At 35.1% G+C, this 20,442-nt stretch overlaps 1 protein-coding gene across 4 annotated transcripts; it reads left to right on the top strand.

Annotated features, from left to right (window-relative positions):
- Positions 1-822: 822 nt before the first annotated feature.
- LOC128988930 (dentin sialophosphoprotein-like) lies at positions 823-15,455 on the top strand. Of its 4 annotated transcripts, none has more exons than XM_054410720.1 (6): positions 823-955; positions 1,312-2,908; positions 7,140-7,344; positions 8,352-8,533; positions 10,227-10,370; positions 12,456-15,455. In XM_054410720.1, the coding sequence occupies exons 2-6, from the start codon at positions 1,325-1,327 to the stop codon at positions 12,564-12,566; spliced, it is 2,226 nt and encodes a 741-aa protein (XP_054266695.1). In that variant the 5' UTR covers positions 823-955; positions 1,312-1,324; the 3' UTR covers positions 12,567-15,455. The 4 variants fall into 4 exon arrangements, with proteins under 4 accessions (XP_054266695.1, XP_054266694.1, XP_054266693.1 ...); XM_054410719.1 differs by having other exon boundaries at positions 823-967; XM_054410718.1 differs by having other exon boundaries at positions 823-1,023.
- Positions 15,456-20,442: the final 4,987 nt, after the last annotated feature.

The following is a 20,442-nucleotide window of genomic DNA, read 5'->3' as shown; positions in this document are numbered from 1 at the left end:
AAATGATTCATGTTTTAAATAAACTTCAATACATTATACTAAGTCAGTTTATCTTAAAATAAAGTTTCAAATCAGACAAAAGGATCTTCCCTTCTCTAAGCTAAATGCATGGCGTATGGACCATTGAAGTGCACGTTCGCTCCTAATTTTAAACTAATTCAACAGAAAGAGCAATCAAGTGTTAACTATGTAGATCACAATTGCTTATGTGATTCTTCGCCTGAAATTCTTGATACTTCTTTCAGCGGTGTGAAATCGATTGAGTAATATCCACTGACTGCGTTGAAGGTTAATAAGAGTTTGTTTTAGGAAGCTGTTTTGGCATTAATAACTCAAATTCAATAGACTTGGTACAAAATGAAGTATTAAAAAATATTATTCACCTGAGATGTAGTTAATTTGAATTATTTTTATTTATTATATTTTTGTTATCTACTAATTTAAAAAAATGAAAAAAAATAGTTATCTACAGTTGCAAATTTATTAATGGCTCAAAAAGATACCTCATACCCACGAGTTTATAGTTTACTTTAAAATGCACCCTTTTCCAAGTCATTGAGCTAACATCCCTGGCATCTAGTGGCAGGTTACGTAACTTACAAATAGCTGTTGCATAACCTAAATTTTAATATTCTACTCATTCGCAGTATTCATAAGATACCGTTGCTTGTAGTTTGACCACTTTTTTGGTTTATTTTGGTTTTGAGTTCGGGGGTGCTCCCAGCTCGCACGACCGCACTTTGCATTAGCCAGGTATTCCCCCTCCCTTCCCCACACCTCACCGTTACATAACCAAGCTTTGCCGCACTCTGTTAGAAGTTAGCTCTTTGTGCGGTGCGTTGTTGTTGTCGTTGCTGTTTTTGCATTGTTGCGCCTTATCAGTTGTTACATTGTTGTGTTTCGGTGCCGGTCTCTGTGATTTCGCGACTGTGATTTTTATCGTGTGTTTGTTTCGGTTTGTGTTGAGGTTGTTAAGTTTTTGTTTGTGTCTAACACCACCTGTGAACATTGCACTGTTTGACTGTAAGCTAATATTTAGGAACTCTTTAGTATCTGTTTTTGGGGTTACTTGGCAGAGAGAAATAGGAAAGTAGGACACTACATAATTAGTGTGTTTTTTTTTCAGATAAGCAACTAACATAGTTTTTGGCACTGAGGATATTTTTATGCACTGCTCGATCTAATATCTGTGTCACTCTAACACTCACGTTTTAGTAATAGCTCCTTGTGTAAATAAGACGGCACGTTACGTAACCTTGATTCCACGCAACGCTTGCAGGATGGGATCTAACGCGGCCCTTCTCTTTCCAGCTTAGCGGCTGTCATGTCTTATACTTTTACGGATCCCGAAAGTTTAAATCGAGATCCAGACACGAGCTCCTTAGCCTCTACTAGCACCACTGCCACGACCGCCAGTCAGCAGTCTACGAAAAAGAAGAAACCTTGGTCAAAGTTCAAGAGCAGTATTAAATCAATTGGTGATAAAATGAGTTCCAAACCAAAATTTACCGACCCTACTGAAAGTAGTGAGCAGAAACGAGTAAAAAAGGGTAAAAAGGTAAAGGCTAGTAGTAGTGGTGAGCTGAAACCCTCTACTCCTGAAGAACCCCCTCGAGCGAAATCTCCCACGAAAAATATAATGAAGAAACTCAGTGTAGAAAGTATTAGCACACCTTTCGTTGGCTATCAACCGGCGTCAGTGAGTCCTGGACCTAAGTCTTACGCTAAGGCTCTCCACAAGTCAGGGTCTACCAGTGAAAGCAATCTATCGGCGAGTGACATCGATACCCCTAAGAAGTCTTTGACGTTGGATAGAAATATCAAACTGCAGGAGTCACCGGACAGCGGTCGAGCTAGTCAGACCATGGGTAGCCTAGAGGGTAGCAGACCTCCTAGCCAGATCAAGGAAGTATCCTCCGACGTGAGTGTGGACAGCGACTACACAAGTCCCAGCCAATCTAAATCTTACAGAGGACTAGAGGAGGAATCACTTGACAAGTTGGTGACGAAGACGGAACAGTTCGCGCAGAGTTTGACGTCGCCAGGGAAAGAATCCAATAGTGATGTGTCGGTGGAGTTTTTAAAAGCGGAAACTGCTGTAAAACCCGAAACAAAAGATTCCAAAGAACCGGCAATTGGAATTGTGAAAGAGAAGAATGAAGCTCCTGTGGAAAAAGGCAGAGTGGGAGATGAAGACGCAATGGATGGCCGTAAGAAGAAAAACAACCGAGAAAGCAAAAAGGAAGACAGTTCAGGTTTCATAAACTCGGAACGAGCAGTAGTAGACCCTATTGCACCTCCATCAAAAACCCCGAGAAAAGGTTCAGATTCAAAGTCGGAAAGTACGGATAAAGATGTGAAGAAAGGCGCCTCCAAAAGTAAAGAAAGTAAAAATGATGATTCTAAAGGGACCCCTGAAACTACATCAACCTCTGACGAAAAGAGATACGATAACAAACCGGATAAACCACCAAGTAAAGTACCTGTTTCTCAAGAAAATGTGCCAAACCCAGAAAAACGTACCTCTTCGCCAACAGAAGGAAAAATTAAGAATGACACAGTTAAGAAAGAAGACCCAAAGCCTCAGACACCAAAAAGTGATGACGCAGGAAAACCCGCATTGAAAACACCTGAAAAGGTCGTGTCTTCAAGTTCACAAGGACAATCGCCGTCCACCCTCACAGGTGGAAAATCGACGAGTGACACAGTTAAAAAAGAAGGTCCAGAGCCTAAGACAAAAAAAAGTGATGACGTAGAAAAAGCCGCATTGAAAACTCCGCAAAAGGACGTTTCTTCGCCCCTCACAGACCCTCAGGGTTTGACAGTCGAGGAGAAGCTGCAAGCGTTTCTGTCAGCTGAGGGTATGGCGGGAACCATCAAGGAAACACCCGCCAAAAACGGCGATGGGGTGAGTGACGTCACAACTATTATTGAGGTTTACATAATCACTGGTTAATCTTGACGCATGCGTTATTAATCACTTGCATCCAATTGATTTTTGATTAGATTGCTTCACCTATCTTGTACCTAGAGTTTATAGGCAATGAAATTGTTCGCTAACGAATTTGTAACTATAAATTAGCCTAGTGCTCAAAATTATTTCTTGGTTATGCTTTCGTAACATTTGCTCCCATATTTGATTGGTTTAGGAAACTTCAGAAATGCATTAAACGTTACTTCATTTAGTTTATACCAAAAAGAGAAATCATTTGAAATTTAAAACTTTTTTACCTGACAAAATTTAATTTTTTTCTTCCTGCATAACAAATTTAACGAATTTTCTGATAGTAAATCACCTTTTAAAATGTTTTGATTTTTGAATTACAGTACTCTAGAAATGTATTGCGTGTTTTGTAACTAGCAAAATTATAAATTAGGAATATTATTAAAATAGTGTTTTACTTAAGATGATTGTGGTTTATTTTACAGTTACTTTAACTGTCTCGTCGGCCCCAATTATGTGGGGTTAAGTGATAAGCGTTCAGTTACATGGTTATATAATCTTAGGACACAAACTCCTGACAAACGAGGCGCTAGTAATTGCTTGATAAACATATTTTTTATACATTTAGTAAGTATTTACTATTAGAATCGTGTTCCTATAAAAGTGTTTTCCCGATTTAATAATATCGATTCAGGACCTTATACTTAAAATGAGTAAACACTTATGTAATTACTAAAAGTTGTTGGATCTAAAACCCAATATATTATATTAAACCGTTTAGTTCAACATTAAAAAAATAAAGTTTGTACAGTGTGAATAGACCTGATTGAAAAGACTTTATTCGCTGAAGTAGCAAAATATACAAACCTTCGTAAAGATCGACTGTGTTATGATTGTTATTTTTACGTTAATGTACGCTGATTCCTAATGACAATTTTAATATCATAAAACTCCAGCATCCACCACTATTCGAGATATTATATAGTCAAAGGTCAATGGATTATTCAATTCCTCTCAAAACGAACCTAGACTCGTACCAAGAAAATATAAACCTAAATTTGGCTTACAGCATTCGAATGTCACGATTTAAAACGAAATTAAACGTTCCGTTATTGCAGAACATATTTACATATTCAATACTAAGACATTACATATATTTATCATGGTAAAAATTGTTATATAGGTGTAGAATTATTCTTATATAATATCAGTTATGTAACTAACGTGTTGACCGCTCCAGGTATTGCTTCATGTTTTTTTTTCTTTCGTGGACATTAGCATACAGGATAACCTGCAATTCATTCTCTGGTTAAAGGAGAAATAAAAATCTACAACATTTTTTAATAGCTTTTAATTACTTGTAACATTTTGATTTTGTAAATACCTCCTTACATAAAACTGTTCGAGCTGTAAGGTGGAATATATCTGTTTTTCTATTTTAGTTTACATTGAGGCGAGGACACTTTATTTTGTGCTTATTACTGTCTGTACAGTATTGGAATTGTTTATGTTTATTTGTAAGCGAAACCCCCTAGTCAATGTACATTACTAATATGGTAATTAATTAAATTATATTCAAATGCCGGTATCCTCTCCAACTCCCAGAAATAAATTCAACAACTAGATGCCTAATCAGAATCATAAAGCATATCAAAAATATTTTTAGTGTTGCGACCATTGCAACTGTCGGTCCCTCTTTAACCGCTTGAAAACATTCAACACCAACAATTACAGATACCTCAGAGATAAGGCTCATAAGTCGAAGTAGCTAGGTTCAAGACCCACCTGGGGAAAAATATTTTGTTCCATTTTTTGTTTTTAATTTACTTTAATGGTTTAATCAAAATACTCAACTGATAAATGTGCTTTTCATACTAAATCTAATAGTTGGCTCAACAAAATTTACAGACGTTGGCCCTTGGTTGGCAAATGGTTGGGTTGGCCCAACGTAGGCAAGATGGCTACATACCGTTGGCCAACCGTGGGAGACAGTCGTTGGGCCAACCAATCCCCAACCGTTTTTGTTGATAGGGATACATCTGTGCGTATTAAGGATCATATCCTTATTGAGGTGATCTACTCGGTGGTAAAACGTGTAATGGATCTCGAAATCGTAGATCCCCTGTGTAAATGAACTTCAGAGCTGGCAATGGCAAAGGCGGAATTAAATTGACGAATTTTATCCAAATAGTTTCTGGATCTAAGTCTCACAGTCCTTTTTTCAGATTGGGAGTTTCCAATAAGTTCATGAAAGTATGGTGAATTCCGCAAGTGAGTTAGGCTAAACATACCTTTCATTTATGGCAACAAAGAGTACAAATTGAAATGTCTCAGCCAGTCTTTTCTTGTTTAAAATGTAAGTTTAAGCCATCCTAATGCAAACATGTATCGTTCATTTGCCCGAGGTTGGATGTAGCACCCTCTGTATCCGTCAATTGTTCCATTGGGAGGGTGATGCAAGCGGTCACGTTCGTTCACGTTCCCTCCACACTCAGTTCTTCGTCTTACTGGTGGCATTTAATTTTAAATTTAGGCCTAAATAAAATACGAAAGAACCAAACAACAGAAACCACTACAAAGGAATTTTGATACACTTTGTAAATTATATGAAAACTAACGGATAAGTGCACTGTGAATAGCCTAATCACTTTAAACATCCACTTCATCACACCGAACTCCAAAACTACATGATAATTCAGTAAAATACTACAATTAAATTCAACTATTACAACAAATTTGTTGTCAAGTCTTGCTAGGAAACTCTTTATGTACAACCAGACTTAGTTAACAGATGTTAAAATAAAAATAAAAATTACGGCTTTGCTCTGGAAGAAATAAGACCTGGAGCCTGTGGTCAACCTTAAAAACTATTTCAAATAACGTCCAGATACAGTATGTTTATTTGTTTACAAAGGAAATTGAGTTTGGTCCAATGTCAACAGATAGCGCCGCTGTTCCCAAACATTAGCCCTTAACTGTACTTAAGTGATGCCCTTTCTTAATATTCAAAGACGTATTTGCACATCTACGTGAAAATACCTTTGATTTGACACCTCAAACGTTAAAATCCGTCAAGCTGTTGTTTACTTATGACTGTGAAAAGAAAACTGCTTGCGCATTAATATACAGGGTGTTTTTTTAAAAACTTGCATCTTTATTTATGTAAAAACCGCAATAGATAGAAATATGCAGTTTGCGGGAATCATCTATTGACGTAGGGGGACCAATTGTTTTGAATTCAACGTTACATTCACATTCCCCCCCTTTCCCCCCCTGCCCCCAACTTATTTTTTTTAAATAGCAAGGTACCCCTTGTGACATATCAAATAAAAGAGCATAAAAAAAGAAAATGTTTGATGAAAAAAAATTGAAAATCGGTTCATAAATTTGTGAGATATTCCCCCCCTCACCCCCCCGGAACTTAATTTTTTTAATAGCAAAGTACCCCTTGTGACATATCAAATGAAAGAGCATGAAAAAAGAAAATTTTTGGTGAAAAAAAATTTAAAATCGGCTCATGAATTTGTGAGATAATCACCCCCCTTTTCCCCTACCCATAACTTGTTTTTTAATAGCAAGGTACCCGCCCTTGTGACATATCAAATAAAAAATAAATTTCACCAACATTTTTCTTTTTTCATGCTCTTTCATGTGATATGTCACAAGGGGTACTTTGGTATTAAAAAAAATTAAGTTCCGGGGGGTTGAGGGGGGGCATATCTCACAAATTTATGAACCGATTTTCAATTTTTTTTCATCAAACATTTTCTTTTTTCATGCTCTTTTATTTGATATGTCACAAGGGGTACCTTGCTATTTAAAAAAATTAAGTTGGGGTCAGGGGGGGAAAGGGGGGGAATGTGAATGTAACGTTGAATTCAAAAAAATTGGTCCCCCTACGTCAATAGATGATTCCCGCAAACTGCATATTTCTATCTATTGCGGTTTTTACATAAATAAAGATGCAAGTTTTTAAAAAAACACCCTGTATAGATTCCCCATATGGGAAATTTGCTAAAACTAGAGTCCTTATTTACTTCTATCTTATTACTACCTTACAATTTCAACGTATGTTATTTTTGACGATCCTCGTATTTTGCCAATAATTTGTTCACTGTGCCACCAAAACTAAAACATAATTTTCCTCTAAATTGTATTATTGTTCACTTCTCCTAATAAGATTTTCTCTTTACAGAGTCTACAATCAGACAAGCGAGAGTGTCTTTACAAGATTCTTGTTATTGGAGAGTTGGGAACTGGGAAGACGTCTATTATCAAGAGATATGTCCACCAGTTTTTTTCGCAGCATTACCGAGCAACCATCGGGGTCGACTTTGCTCTCAAAGTGCTTAATTGGGACTCAAACACCATCATCCGCCTGCAGCTTTGGGATATTGCTGGTGGGATTTTTACCATAAAATATTATTTTATTAAATTATCATTTCCACATAATCAAAGTTTAACGTTGTTTCTTTAAATATTGAGATTCATAAATTCTCCTGGAGAAATAGCTTAAAGAATTATTAATTTTATATCAATCACTTTTTCAGAGATTGTTTGGGAAGGTTTTTACATGATTTCGTCAAATGTTAAAACGATGACATTTTAAAGGTGCTTTGTTAGCCTTGTATCCTGAACAAAATGTCAAAAGTACTGTCAAACATTTATATTCTTTTCTATTCTGGTTATCTCCGGGTCTGGATGTTGACTAGACCACTCAACTATGTTTCTCTCCACATTTCCTCTTCCTCTACCATCTGCGATTTCACCATTGCCTTCTCAAAACAAGTTTTTTTTTAATAGATCCCCTCATATTTATTTGAAATTTTAATCACAAATTTAAGACAGAATCTGATTCTTCTAGATTAGCTATATTTTTTTGCCAGACTCTCTTTCATAAGCTTGGGTTTACTAAATCAATCTCTAAGGCAATTACACCATTATAGTGTTAATATTTTAAGGTTTCCCTTTACATACATTTCAGATGTCCCATATTCATTCTAATGATTGAGTACTACCATGGACAAAAAGAATTAAATATACACCGTCAGCTGTGCTGTGGTTACCATAGGTTCTGGCGCACACCGCTGGGAGCGCCGGCGCTCCCATCACTGTGCGCCAGAACCTATGGTAACCACAGCACGGCTGACATTCTATATTTAGTTATTTTTGTCTATGGTACTACTAACTGTTTTATTAGCTGTCAGGAAAACCTTTTTCAATTTTTTTTTAAGAAAACACAAACTTAAATGCACATATTCATAGCGTTTGACCTTGACCCCTTATATTGTAGTGTTTGATAAACTGTTGAATGTGCCGAGGGTGTCCTTATTAAGTGACCAGTTCAGGTCATCACGTAACTATACGTTGATTTTACCTGTTTCTATACCATGAAATGTTTCAACAGGACAGGAAAGGTTTGGAAACATGACCAGAGTGTACTACAAGGAAGCGGTTGGTGCCTTTATCGTGTTTGACGTGACGAGATCTGCGACGTTTGATGCCGTCCTCAAGTGGAAGCAGGATCTTGATTCCAAAGTACAACTTGCTGACGGTAGTCACATCCCCTGTGTGCTGCTAGCAAACAAAGTAAGATATCTACAAATACTTTGAGAACTGTCTACTCTGACTACAATATTTGGTTGGGCAAATTTATCTTTCAATTTTTATGCTTTTGATTACTATATTTTAAGCTGAACATAAATGCAGGGTGAGTGTAAGATAGAGGGAGATGATCTGTGTAGCTTTACGTGGTGGACAGTGGTGTAGTCACAAATGTTCCGTTGTGGGAACGCTTCCCAAGGGTATGGAAAAATTTTTTTAGTCACTCATCAATATAGGTTCTTTGGCAAAAGCAGAGAGGTATCGCGGTTCCTGTCCCACTACATCAATGTTTACTGATTAGCTGTGTCATTGGCCAGGATCCATTATTAAAAGCTCATCAAAAAACTACTGAATTTTCTCGGGATAAAATCAGTGATTTTTAGATTGTTAGGCAAACACTATAATATCATAGCTACTCAGCAATATTAACAAATATAAATACATAAAATGTTAATTATACTATATGGTATTAGATGGTATAAGAACAAAATGTCAAACGGGGGAGAGTGGGGATCCTTGAGACAAGCTTTTTTATATAAATTTTATTTTTTTTTCTATATGACTTGAAGGGCTAGATTATGTATTATTATTAAGCTTAAGTATATACCTTTCTCTTCCATTGAATTTCAAAGATCTATACTAAGTCATAACAAAAAAAAATAATAAATTGTAATTTTTGTAAGTGTCTCAATGTGCCCCACCTATGGGGTACGTTGAGACAGGTGGTGGGGATGGTTGGGGATGGTGGGGATGGTTGGTTTGGGTTTTCCTTTGTCATTTGAAGGAGACGGCAAGATCATAACTATATCTTTGATTGCTACACTGCCAATGTCGTCAACATTTAGGAAAAAGAATGAGTTTTTCATTTTAGAAGATTTTCTTAAAAATTTAACAACGAAGTCTCCATTTTCAGTTTTTGTAAGAACTGTTCCTGCATAGAAAACTTCTTTTCTGTCCAAAACAAACTTAACAAGCACAAAATCTTCTAGGTCAACCTGCTCTACATCGAAGTTTGTTTGTCTCAACCTTCCCCGCCTAATTTTGTCTCAACCTTCCCCACTCTGCATCTGTAAACAAAGCCAACATTACCACTAAAACGAATAGAAATTGGCGAATAAAAACACAGCCAATTATACACTGTTACATGGCCTGTTCAACAATACAAATCTTAACAAATTTGAACTAAAAGTAAACTAACAGTATTAACTTACCCAACGACTCAAGTATTTACTTTTGATGTTCACAAATACGTTTAACTCACTAACTCAGACACAACCATTCAGAGAGATACAATATGCAGACTGGGGTTATAGGAGAAAGAAAACAACAGTTTGAGCTCAGTGTTTCCAACCGGCAACATTAAATTACCCTAAATTTATCTTTGTCTCAACGTGCCCCTTGTCTCAAGGATCCCCACTCTCCCCCTGTTCAAACATGTAGCCTATATTCTTTTCTATTCTGTTTATCTCCGGGGTATTGACCACTCACCTTTTTGTATTGAATATAGCTTATCATACAATCAATTCCCAGCTATGACATATCATCAGCTCGGTTAAAACTAGTCATCCAGTGATGATTTTATATAGGGTGTTTACATATATAATATGTAAGACCATGTACAGTTGTATATATGCTTAGACCATACTAGTCTAAGTAAAGCAACCTTTTTGTTTTTCAGTGTGATCAACAAAAGGAGGGAATTGTAAATACTCCGGCCAAGATGGACGAGTATTGTAAAGAAAATAACTTCTCTGCTTGGTTCGAAACATCTGCCAAAGAAAATATCAACATAGACGAGGCTGCAAAAAGCTTAGTTACACAGGTAAAAAACCTGTCCACTGATTTCTCTGTTTTAGTATGGATATATTTGCAGATATTTCATAAAGTAGCCGTCACTAATAATGAAAGTAACTTAAGTGGAAATCAAAATGAAACTTCAAATTCTTAGAAATAACAATTTGTAGGGACCAGAAAAGTATTTTGAGCTGCAAAAAGTTGAGAAATTGCTTGGATCAGGAACACCAAAAGTTTGAGCTGGCTTTCTCAGCACAAAACGGCTACAGTTTAATTGAACTATAACAGATTAATCTGACACAAAAAACCGCTGTCTCTTAACATTCTTTTATTAATTTTGACAATCAGAGACCGTCCATCATAAGAAATTAATGTAAGTATTGTATTTTAGCAAAATGTATTTATCGTTGCCTCCAGGTTTGATTTTTGACCTAATATAAATAAATAAACTGATACCTTAGGTTGTCAATCGTAGTTTGGACTTCGGCAAAAAGCCTCAAAACAACAGTTTCATTTTTTACAATAGACCATTGTCTTAATTTTATGAAGGAAAGAAAATTGAACATGAAAATTTTGGTTCAAAACTAGAAGCCTGAGACTAAAATATAATTAACGTAATAGTAGGCTATATTACGTTACTAGTCTTGAAAATAGGTGTTACCGGACGAGTGTGGTTCCCTGTGCAAGACAAACTCGAGAACGGGATTACCGTATGAGTCCGGTAAACACATTTTGGACGAGTGACGTACGATATTTTACCTAACCCGCCATGTTAAACTTCCCTATCCCAAGCGTGATGTATACAACTTCTTTACTTCTCGAGTGATGTAAAGTATCAAAAACTCACTCGGTGATGTAAAGAAACCCATTTAAATAACATTGAGTGCTTATCTTAAAAAATATACCTCTATGGGGCCAACGACATTCAACGCTAGAAATCAGCTGTGTGCTTGAATGTTATTGTTATGTTTTGAAGTATTTTCCTAACCTAGCTTTTGTTTGTAAAAGAACGTTACTGTTAGAAGATGAGTGAAATGGATAATGAAAAATATTGTTCGTAAACCCATATATATTGTCGGGTCAGGTAAAATCTTGTACGTTACGCGTTACGCAAGAGCGTGTTTACATCACTTAGGTGAATTATGCAACTCGCTTCCGCTCGTTGCGCAACATTCACCTGCGTGATGTAAAAACGCTCTTACTACACTTGTAATATAAATAGCTATTATGCTATACTACTCTAAGATAACTTAACAATAAAAACCCTATAGAAATCCTTTTATATTCCCACCGACTAAAGTACAAACAATCACTGCTCATGAACCTCTAAGAGAGGTTACCTGTTTATAAAAACTCATCGCCAAATATAATCGGCTGGTGTCCGGTAATAACACATTACAGTAGTACGTATTGTAGTAATACGTAATGAAACCACATTTGATTAAGCTGGTGCTGTTTTCTGGGCCAAATCCTTTTGTGGGAAGTTGGTTAAAACAGTGTAGTGTGGTATAAACAATATTGTTGCATGTTTTTCTTCACTTTTAGAAATGGAGCACTGTGCGCACTAGTTAATCGTTCTTAACTGTTTCAATATTCAGTTTCTATTCTTAAAATCAAATCCTATGTTTTTAGTCAAAATATAAACAAAAAATTACACAACCCAATTAATTTGAGTATCCTGATGAAAGGCTTCATGACTTGTAGGTACCAAAAGTCCTTTTCCGGCACTTGCTCTATTTATTCCCAAATAGGGCTAAGCCAAAATTATATTTGGAAAAGGAAAACAACATGATCTTTGCCTCACACTCAAATTTTGTGTTCCTATGTTGAGCTTGTCTCCACAAATAAACCTTCAGCATCTTTCAAAAAATGCCACTTCAGAAGTGTTTTATTAATCCATCCCTTTTTTCTATTCTGACGCTGTTTTTGTCTCTTCTGTTGATTCAAGCTATTCTGTGGTCTGTGTTTAGCTCTCCAACCAAGAGTTTTACTGCATGTGTCATTCCATTTCTAAGCATACCATGTAGATTTTGATAATTTATTTATTTTCCTTTTGAGCAAACATAGTTGAGAACCACGCCAAGTTTATTTAAACTCCAAATTTTATTTACAGATTTTACAAAATGACAAATCCAGCCAGAACGGAAGAGATTCTGGGCGAGATGGAGGAAAGTTCCCCCTGGATGGCAAGTCAGAACAAGAAAGCAAATCTTGTGCGTGTTGAGACAATCTCACTGTCTAAGAATTGGCCTTCTTGTGCTGAGCTAAGAACACGATAATAAGAAGATGATACTAGTGTCTTAACTCCTTACCTATAGATTTTGTTTGATTTCAAAATTGTATGATATACAGTTTTTTTTATTATTGTTTGTCTTTATTCTCTTAATACAGTATGAGGTTAAAATCACTCGTAAACAATGCAAGTTCGGAACATTTTATAATTCTTTAAACAAATTTAAATATAATGTGTCAAGGAAAACAAAGGAACATGTTGAGAAATCAGATTATAAGTGTTTTGTTTTTTTTTTCTAAGAAATTATAACTGTGACTTTGTTACTGTAAAGTTTCACTGCCATATATTTCCCCAATGAAATTCCATTGATGCTAGAGTGGTTAGAAAATAAGTACCGGTAGGTGAATGTATAAATTTCTATTTCTACACAAATATTAATAAATTACCGGTATGTATCTGGTTAAATTCCATGTGCAGGTTGTTTGTGAAAAAATCTAAATTAATTTGTAGTTATTTATAAGAATACTGTGTGTGTTTTGAGACGCAGATAAGCATGTAATCTGTAAAAGTACATAATATTAACACACATTCATACTAGAAATATAAAAAAAACGCAATTTAATAATTTAACTATAAAATAAATTTGAAAAATATATACACTTATTGTATGTTCTTACTGTCCGCGAGAGTAAAGAAGTCCCCTGAGCTCCGGCCTATTCGTAGTTTGAAGGCGTTACGCTTGAACGTTTCGCGGGACAATTATTTTTTTTTATAGAGCCGTCTTCACTCTTCATGAGGTATGACGCGTTCATATAAGGTAACTCACCATCGACGTCTACACTTTGCCAACATTTCTGGAACGTTAAATAATTGCTCATCCAAGTTTCGTCCAGATAGAAAATTGTCTTATTTTGTTCCCTTAGCTTCCTCATCTCTCGCAAATACTTAAACCTCCAATTAATAATGTCAGGCCTTTCAATCAAACATTTTCTTTTGGAATCGCATTTCTTCCACTTTAACCCCATATCTTTGAAAAGACGCCGAAGTGCCCATTCGTACCATTTAAAATTAATCCTTTCTCTCAAAACAGATAATAGTTTTTTTCGCAACACTACTGTGAAATAACCTGTTTTCGTTCCATGTTTATCAACTGCGAAAATCCATCATTACATTATTTACCACGGCAAAAGAATGTTAACTATCAACTGCGAAAATCCATCATTACATTATTTACCACGGCAAAAGAATGTTAACTATCTTTTTTAGATTTTGCCGACGTAATCAAACAAATATTTTTTTGTCTTTACATTCATTGTCACAACACTCAATCACCCGTCTAATTAAATCCCTCTCTCCACTATATATATAGTAGCACCACATTTTGATAAATCCATAGCTGCAAGGACTGTCCAAAACAAAACAGAACTCCAATACGCAATCATACGAGACTGCACTGAAAAAATGACGTGACCACATGATGATAATCCACTTAACAAAACAAAGATATGAGTAATTATGTTTACAAAAGTTGTTTACAGACAGACATCGAGGCGAGGCACTCAGATGCTTAGCGCCTGCAAATAGTGCGCGATACCCTCCAAACATAGCTGCGTATCGCTCTGGCTCAAGGGACTTCTTTACTCTCGCGGACAGTAACAGTGGCGGTTCCAGAGGGAGGGGCGAAGGGGGTGACCACCCCCCCCCCCTAGGGCATACATATATATATTTTTTTACTGCATGTAATACACTCGTGCATACACATTGCGTAAAATAATTTGTCACAGTAACTTTGGAAAAAGATATGGTATATAACTGCCATCTTGGAGGCTTATTTTACACACATTTTTCGGGGTAGTACCCCAGAACCCCCCGACTCCCCCGGTTCGACACCCCACCCTTGTGACTGTTCTAGGATCCGCCACTGTGTTCTAATAACTTAATATATCATTAACTTGATATATCATTATTTTTGTGGTATTAGCAGCAAATCTAAAGAATAATGATGATTTTTATGCCTGGTTAATAAGATTTATAAGATTTTATCCATTAAAAATGTTGCATCTGATGGTTCTAAGTTGCCATAACTAAAGATCGCAGTAGTAGTAAAATCTAGTCAACGAGTTTTAAGGTTTTACATCGTTCTCTACTCTGATCACAATTTTTAGATTTTTTAATACTTTGAAGAAAAATGTACGTCTATTTAGGTTTTGTGTGATATCTAATTACTGTAGTACTTAAATTAAAATTAACATATTTCCCAATGATATGACAATATGTACTTTATATATCTATTTAGTTTACATATATTTGATCAATGCTTTTTTTATTTATAACACATAATTTATTAGTTCAATTTACCTATATTTTTGTATTTTACTATCAACTTATTCTAAATCAAGAGCCTTAGAAACTTTAAAAAATAATTTAAGGTAGGTGCAATAAAGAGTTTTAGAAATTCACAATCGTGTTGTACCATATTATACCTAAGTTAGCATTATATCCATAACACATTTGAATTATTAGGCTATTATTACTTTCGTTGTGTAAATTTATAAATATATTATTTTCTTCAGAGATTTAGGCTATATTTTTTATATTACGATTTATTATGTTGCTTGGATTTATAATTTGCTCTTTTATAGAGTTGTAAGACACTGATTTGTTGATATTATTGATAAATTATTCTAATTCATTGTTACACTTTTATACACAGATATCCATGTTCACATTGTATTATAAAAATGTAGATCATATCAAATTTTAAGAGAGTTTTGCATTTGTATTTTATAAATGTATGAAAAGCTTTACATATTAAAAAAGTAGTTATAAAATTTGTACTGTACTGTTTTTCTTTAAAATTAAATTTTTGTTCACGTTTTATTTATTGTTTTATTTTTTCATGATGTCTGGAGGTTTGATAAAGTCTATATTAATAAGCAAGCATGTTTCTTTAAAACCTTTTTTCTCAGCTCGTGTGCATCCCAGGGAAAATCTATGCATACTGTTAGAAATAGAAATGTGTTTTCCTGTAGATGTGCAGAATCCATTTATAAATTAAAATAGGCTCAAAAATAAGCACAAAACATGACTTAAATATTTAAAAAAATGTAACATGGTCCTTATGGGTTACCATGATGGTGACAAAATAACAACAAAATATAAACAGAAAATCAAAACAAATGAACAAATGGAAGAAATACCAATCACATGTTTAATTTACAGTGTGGAGTGAAAATAGAGAAGTCTGGTAGATGCATTTATGTTACATATTTTTGGTCAAGTCTCCACTGGACGACCTCTAGTTAAATTAAATGTACAGAATTTGTATGGTATCCTTTTTGTCTCATGATCACGCTGTTGAATTGTGAGCCCACTGGGGTTGTTCTAAAACTTAATAACCCTCATTCAGAACCTCTTCAAGTTTTTTTAAAGTTAAGGTAGTTTTTTACAAATATCAAAAGACTACTAAAATATTTTGGGGTCAAGGATTTGTAAGCTTCTCTGATACATAAAATAGCTCTAGTTGTTAGAGTGTAATAATTTACCTAACTGATTCCATCTGTTTGTTTGTTCATGTTATTCCACTGTGTGAAACTGCATTAATGATCTATATCCATCTGATATCTATATTTTAATTTCTTAAGTACTTTTTTTGTCCGTAGACCTTCAAATTTCTTCACCAATTTTCATAAATGAGGTGTCATTAAAGCTTTTTTACTTTCTATCCGGGAAAGATATGTCACTCATTTTTCAGTAGTTTTTAGCGAATTTCCCATATAGGGAATAAGCTATTACCGTAGTACTCATGGTAAGACCTGGACCCGGGACCGATTTTTTTTTTCGTTTTGAGGTCCCTAGAGGCCAAAAACACCATCCGTTCAAATTCATGTATATATATATATATATATATGTGTGTCCGTTAGCGCGATAACTCGAGCAAAAATGATCCGATTTTGATGAAATTTGGTACAAACGTGTAAACCTACGTTTATTTGAACGAGTTCGCGAACCAGCATGATCGGACCATGGGAACAGGGGTTTATGGGGGCTTTTATGGGGTAAAAATGGGTTTTTCCTATTTTTGACCCAAAAAACAAAAAAAATTTAAATTTCTTTCCAAACTATTTTGTAGAGCTTAAAAAAACAAATAATTTAGTATATTGAAGCATTATAATGCGCCTAATGGTTACGGAGAAAATTCCAAAAAATTGTTAATTTAAAATTCCCATGTTATTCTTATGGAGAATAAGTAAACCGTTGTAGTGTGCTTGTTTATTAACATATTTTGCCCAAATTTGGAAAATGTTTTTATTTCTTACTAACTATTAACATTTTACATAAAAAACACTTTTACCCTCACTGTTGGAGCAAACCTAAGTATGTCTTAAACTGATTCTATTTAAATAGGGAATAAATGTGATATTTTCAAGGAGACATTTTAGTCTAAATCCAATCAGGCAAATGGAAATTCGCTTAGTCTGCAGGTTTGCTGCGGCGGGGGTATTTCATAAAAACGATCTATATCATTCTGCAAGTAATTTTAACTTGAAATGTTTATTAACGTTATTTGATCAGCTGAAACATGTGAATTAAATTAATCAATACCCCTGCCGCAGCAAACCTGCCGACTAAGCAAATTTCCATTATTGTCTGAATTGATTTTCAGTTAAATATATTTTAATAACATTAGGTTTAACGAGTACCTAGGTTTGCTGCTACAAGGAAACTAATAAAGTCTGTTTTTGAGTAAAATATTGATAGCTTAATAAAAAATAAATAAATTTGCCAAGTTTGATCAAAATATATCCATAAACAAGCAAACTACAACATTTGACAATATTCTCCATAAGAATAACATGGGAATTTTAAATTTACAATTTTTTTTATTTTCTCCGTTACCAATAATCGAACAAAAATACTTTTATATACTAAATTATTTGTTTTTTTTAAGCTCTTTAAAAAGGTCTAAAGAGAAATCGGGAAATTTTGTGTTTTGAGGGTCAAAAGTGAGAAAAACCAATTTTTACCCCATAAAACCCCCCGTAAAGCCCCGTTCTCATGGTCCGATCGTGCTGGTTCGCGAACTCATTCAAGTTTATCCCGCTTTACACCTAATTTCATCAAAATCGGACAAAAATTACTCAAGTTATCGCGTTCACGGACGTATATAAGTCTATATATATATATATATATATATATATATACATATATAAAAATTTGAACAAATGGTGTTTTTGGCCTCTGGGGACATCAAAATGAAAAAGTAAATCGGTCCCGGGTCTAGGTCTTACCGTGCCACCTACGGTAATAGCTACTTCCCTATAGGGAAATTCGCTAAAAGAAAGGAATATTTATTTCTCAAATCTGAGTGTTTTGTTTTTACTTCATCAATGGTGACCAACATACTACTAAACATACTACATTTTTAGTAAGTCTGTGCTTTCTACGATAAATAACTCCCTGGATGAAATCACAGTATTCACTTTAAAGAAATCTAAACAAGAAGTAAGTAATGCATGAATTCATTAGCTTTTATATTTCTTTATTTACGACATTGCCTTCATTTTTAAATACCTACCAACCCTTCTATGTATATTTAAGAATTCCATCTCCAAATATCACCCGTTATCTTTTTTTTACTGCGGGTTTCAATAAATGGTTATGTTGTGTTGATTTTGTTACCAACAGGAAACGGTTAAAATCAGTTTTCATTCGGTTCTTTACTAAGGGACTAGAACCAGGACGTGCTGTTGTATTCATTTGAGTTTCCCTACGCCCTTTAGATTTGTTACCTCATAAATCCACGCTAAAAAAAAGCTCTATATTATCATGTTTATGAGAAACCTAAGCATTACTATCCAAGATTGGTTGTAGCTCACTTGGGCATCTACTCTATCAAAGCGAAGTAAGTTACCTTTTCCACGACTTTAAATAAGGCACATGGACTGACTATGTGTTATCCGTTACTGGACTCATTAATTAATTTTATTCCTATTTTAAATGTATTACAGCTGATGTAATGTTTACAATTTTAATATTGAGGAATGAATGAAAACAAGACATTATTTTCAGTTTCATAAAATTATGTGTTGTAATGATTTAATTCAATAAGTACGTAACAATGGCGACTCAGAGCTTAAAGAGAACTTAATTACAAGCTTGAAGAGAACGGGACATTCTGAATGGATATTCAAGAAGTGACTGAACAAAACAAAGCAATATTGGAAACATTACAAGCCCAAACTGCTGCTCTTCAAGGCCGTCCAAAGGGGGTGGGGCAACCATGGGCAAGCTGCCCTGGGCGCATGTTATAGGTACAATAAGGCCTCTCTTGATATTGAATCGAAAGCCTTATTAAGGTCCACAAAACAACAATACAGCTTGCCCCTTTTTTATAGCTCTCTATCTATAAGTGTTCTTAATACAAATACATTGTATATGTTGAATAGCCCTGCTTAAAACCACACTGAAAACATGATATTTTTTCGTATTTGTTTGCCCAAGCCCTAATTCGGTTATTTAATAGTTTTGCATAGCACTTGCCTAACACTGGGAGTAAAGTAATGGCTCTATACGAGTTGGGATCTTGTCTGTCTCCACTGCCTTTGTATAGACTGTATATCATACCCTTGACCCATACATTTTTGGTACTTTCCCGCCATTAAACTTAAATATTAATTCAAACAATCAAACATCCTTATAGTTATAAACACTTCGTTCTGCAAAATACTTTTTATAAACTCTGGACATATTCTGTCAACTCCACAAGCTTTCCCATTTTTTAATTCCTTAGATACAGCCATTGACTAAGGAAACAAAAGTTTTTTTTGTTTCCCTTGTCTGTGGTGTGACTTTATGAAATCAGCTGCTGCTAGTGCTGCTATATCGACAGCTAAGCGCAAGTGCAGAAGGGCGGCATTTTCCTGTCATGAAAGGCTCGCGTCTGTTCTGTTTTACTTTTGCTGCTAAGTAACAGACAGACCGCAGTCATCAACAAGATGGTTCTTCTTCTTCAGCGGCCAGTTTTTTTTCGTTTGCAATAAGTGAAAGTGATCAGTCAAAACTCAAAACAAAACAGTCAGGCTGTAGAGACTAGAGAGAGTAGACGCTTGTTGTGAAATCTATGCCCGCTCGCTGTGTCGGTACAAGTTTTTTCTAGTGGGGCCTTGGTGCAAGTCGGTGTCAGCGTGGACCAGTGATGCAGCAGTTAGTGACGTCATAACGGCACTTGAAAAATCTCCCGTGTGCCGCACCGACCCACCGAACCGACCACTCATCAATCGTGTAAAACAATAACATAACCTCAACCTCATCAGTCAGCCCAGCCTCAGCCCTCAGGCCGGGTCTGACTTAGGGGAGGTACAAATGAGGCATTTAGTTCAAAATTCCTCCGTAAACAGCGCTGTAGTAGAGAGCACTTTGGCAATAAAGGTTTACTAATCGCAAAAATAGTTCTGTTCATAAAATAAAATTATAAATGCCTCAAATTCAATTTTACTATTTTTAATTATAAAATTAAACTATCATAACCTAACCGAACTAACCAAACTTGCTGATAAAGAAATAATATAACAAAAGTTTAGTAATCGGAAAAATAATTCTGTTTATTAAATAAAACTAGAAATTGCTCAGTTAAAATTTTATAATGACTTAATAATAAAATTAAACTGTAATAACCAAACCAAACCAACCAAACTTGCTGATAATAAAAAAATCTTGGACAAAAAGTTAATGCTACTAGCGGGATTCGAACCCGGGACCTTCAGTATACCAGCCCGGCACGCTAACCATTGGACCACCGAGGCCGATGGCTATCGAACGTTTTGTTACGGTAATGGCGTTCCCTCAGCTAAAAAGAAGCCCTCAG

The sequence above is a fragment of the Macrosteles quadrilineatus genome, unplaced genomic scaffold (genome assembly GCF_028750875.1).
Source record: "Macrosteles quadrilineatus isolate MER2022 unplaced genomic scaffold, UCM_ALF_1.0 Scaffold_3__2_contigs__length_128488019, whole genome shotgun sequence".
Classification (NCBI taxonomy): Eukaryota; Metazoa; Arthropoda; class Insecta; order Hemiptera; family Cicadellidae; genus Macrosteles; species Macrosteles quadrilineatus.
The sequence above is the reverse complement of the archived record's forward strand: the minus strand, read 5'-3'. Positions and strand labels throughout refer to the sequence as shown.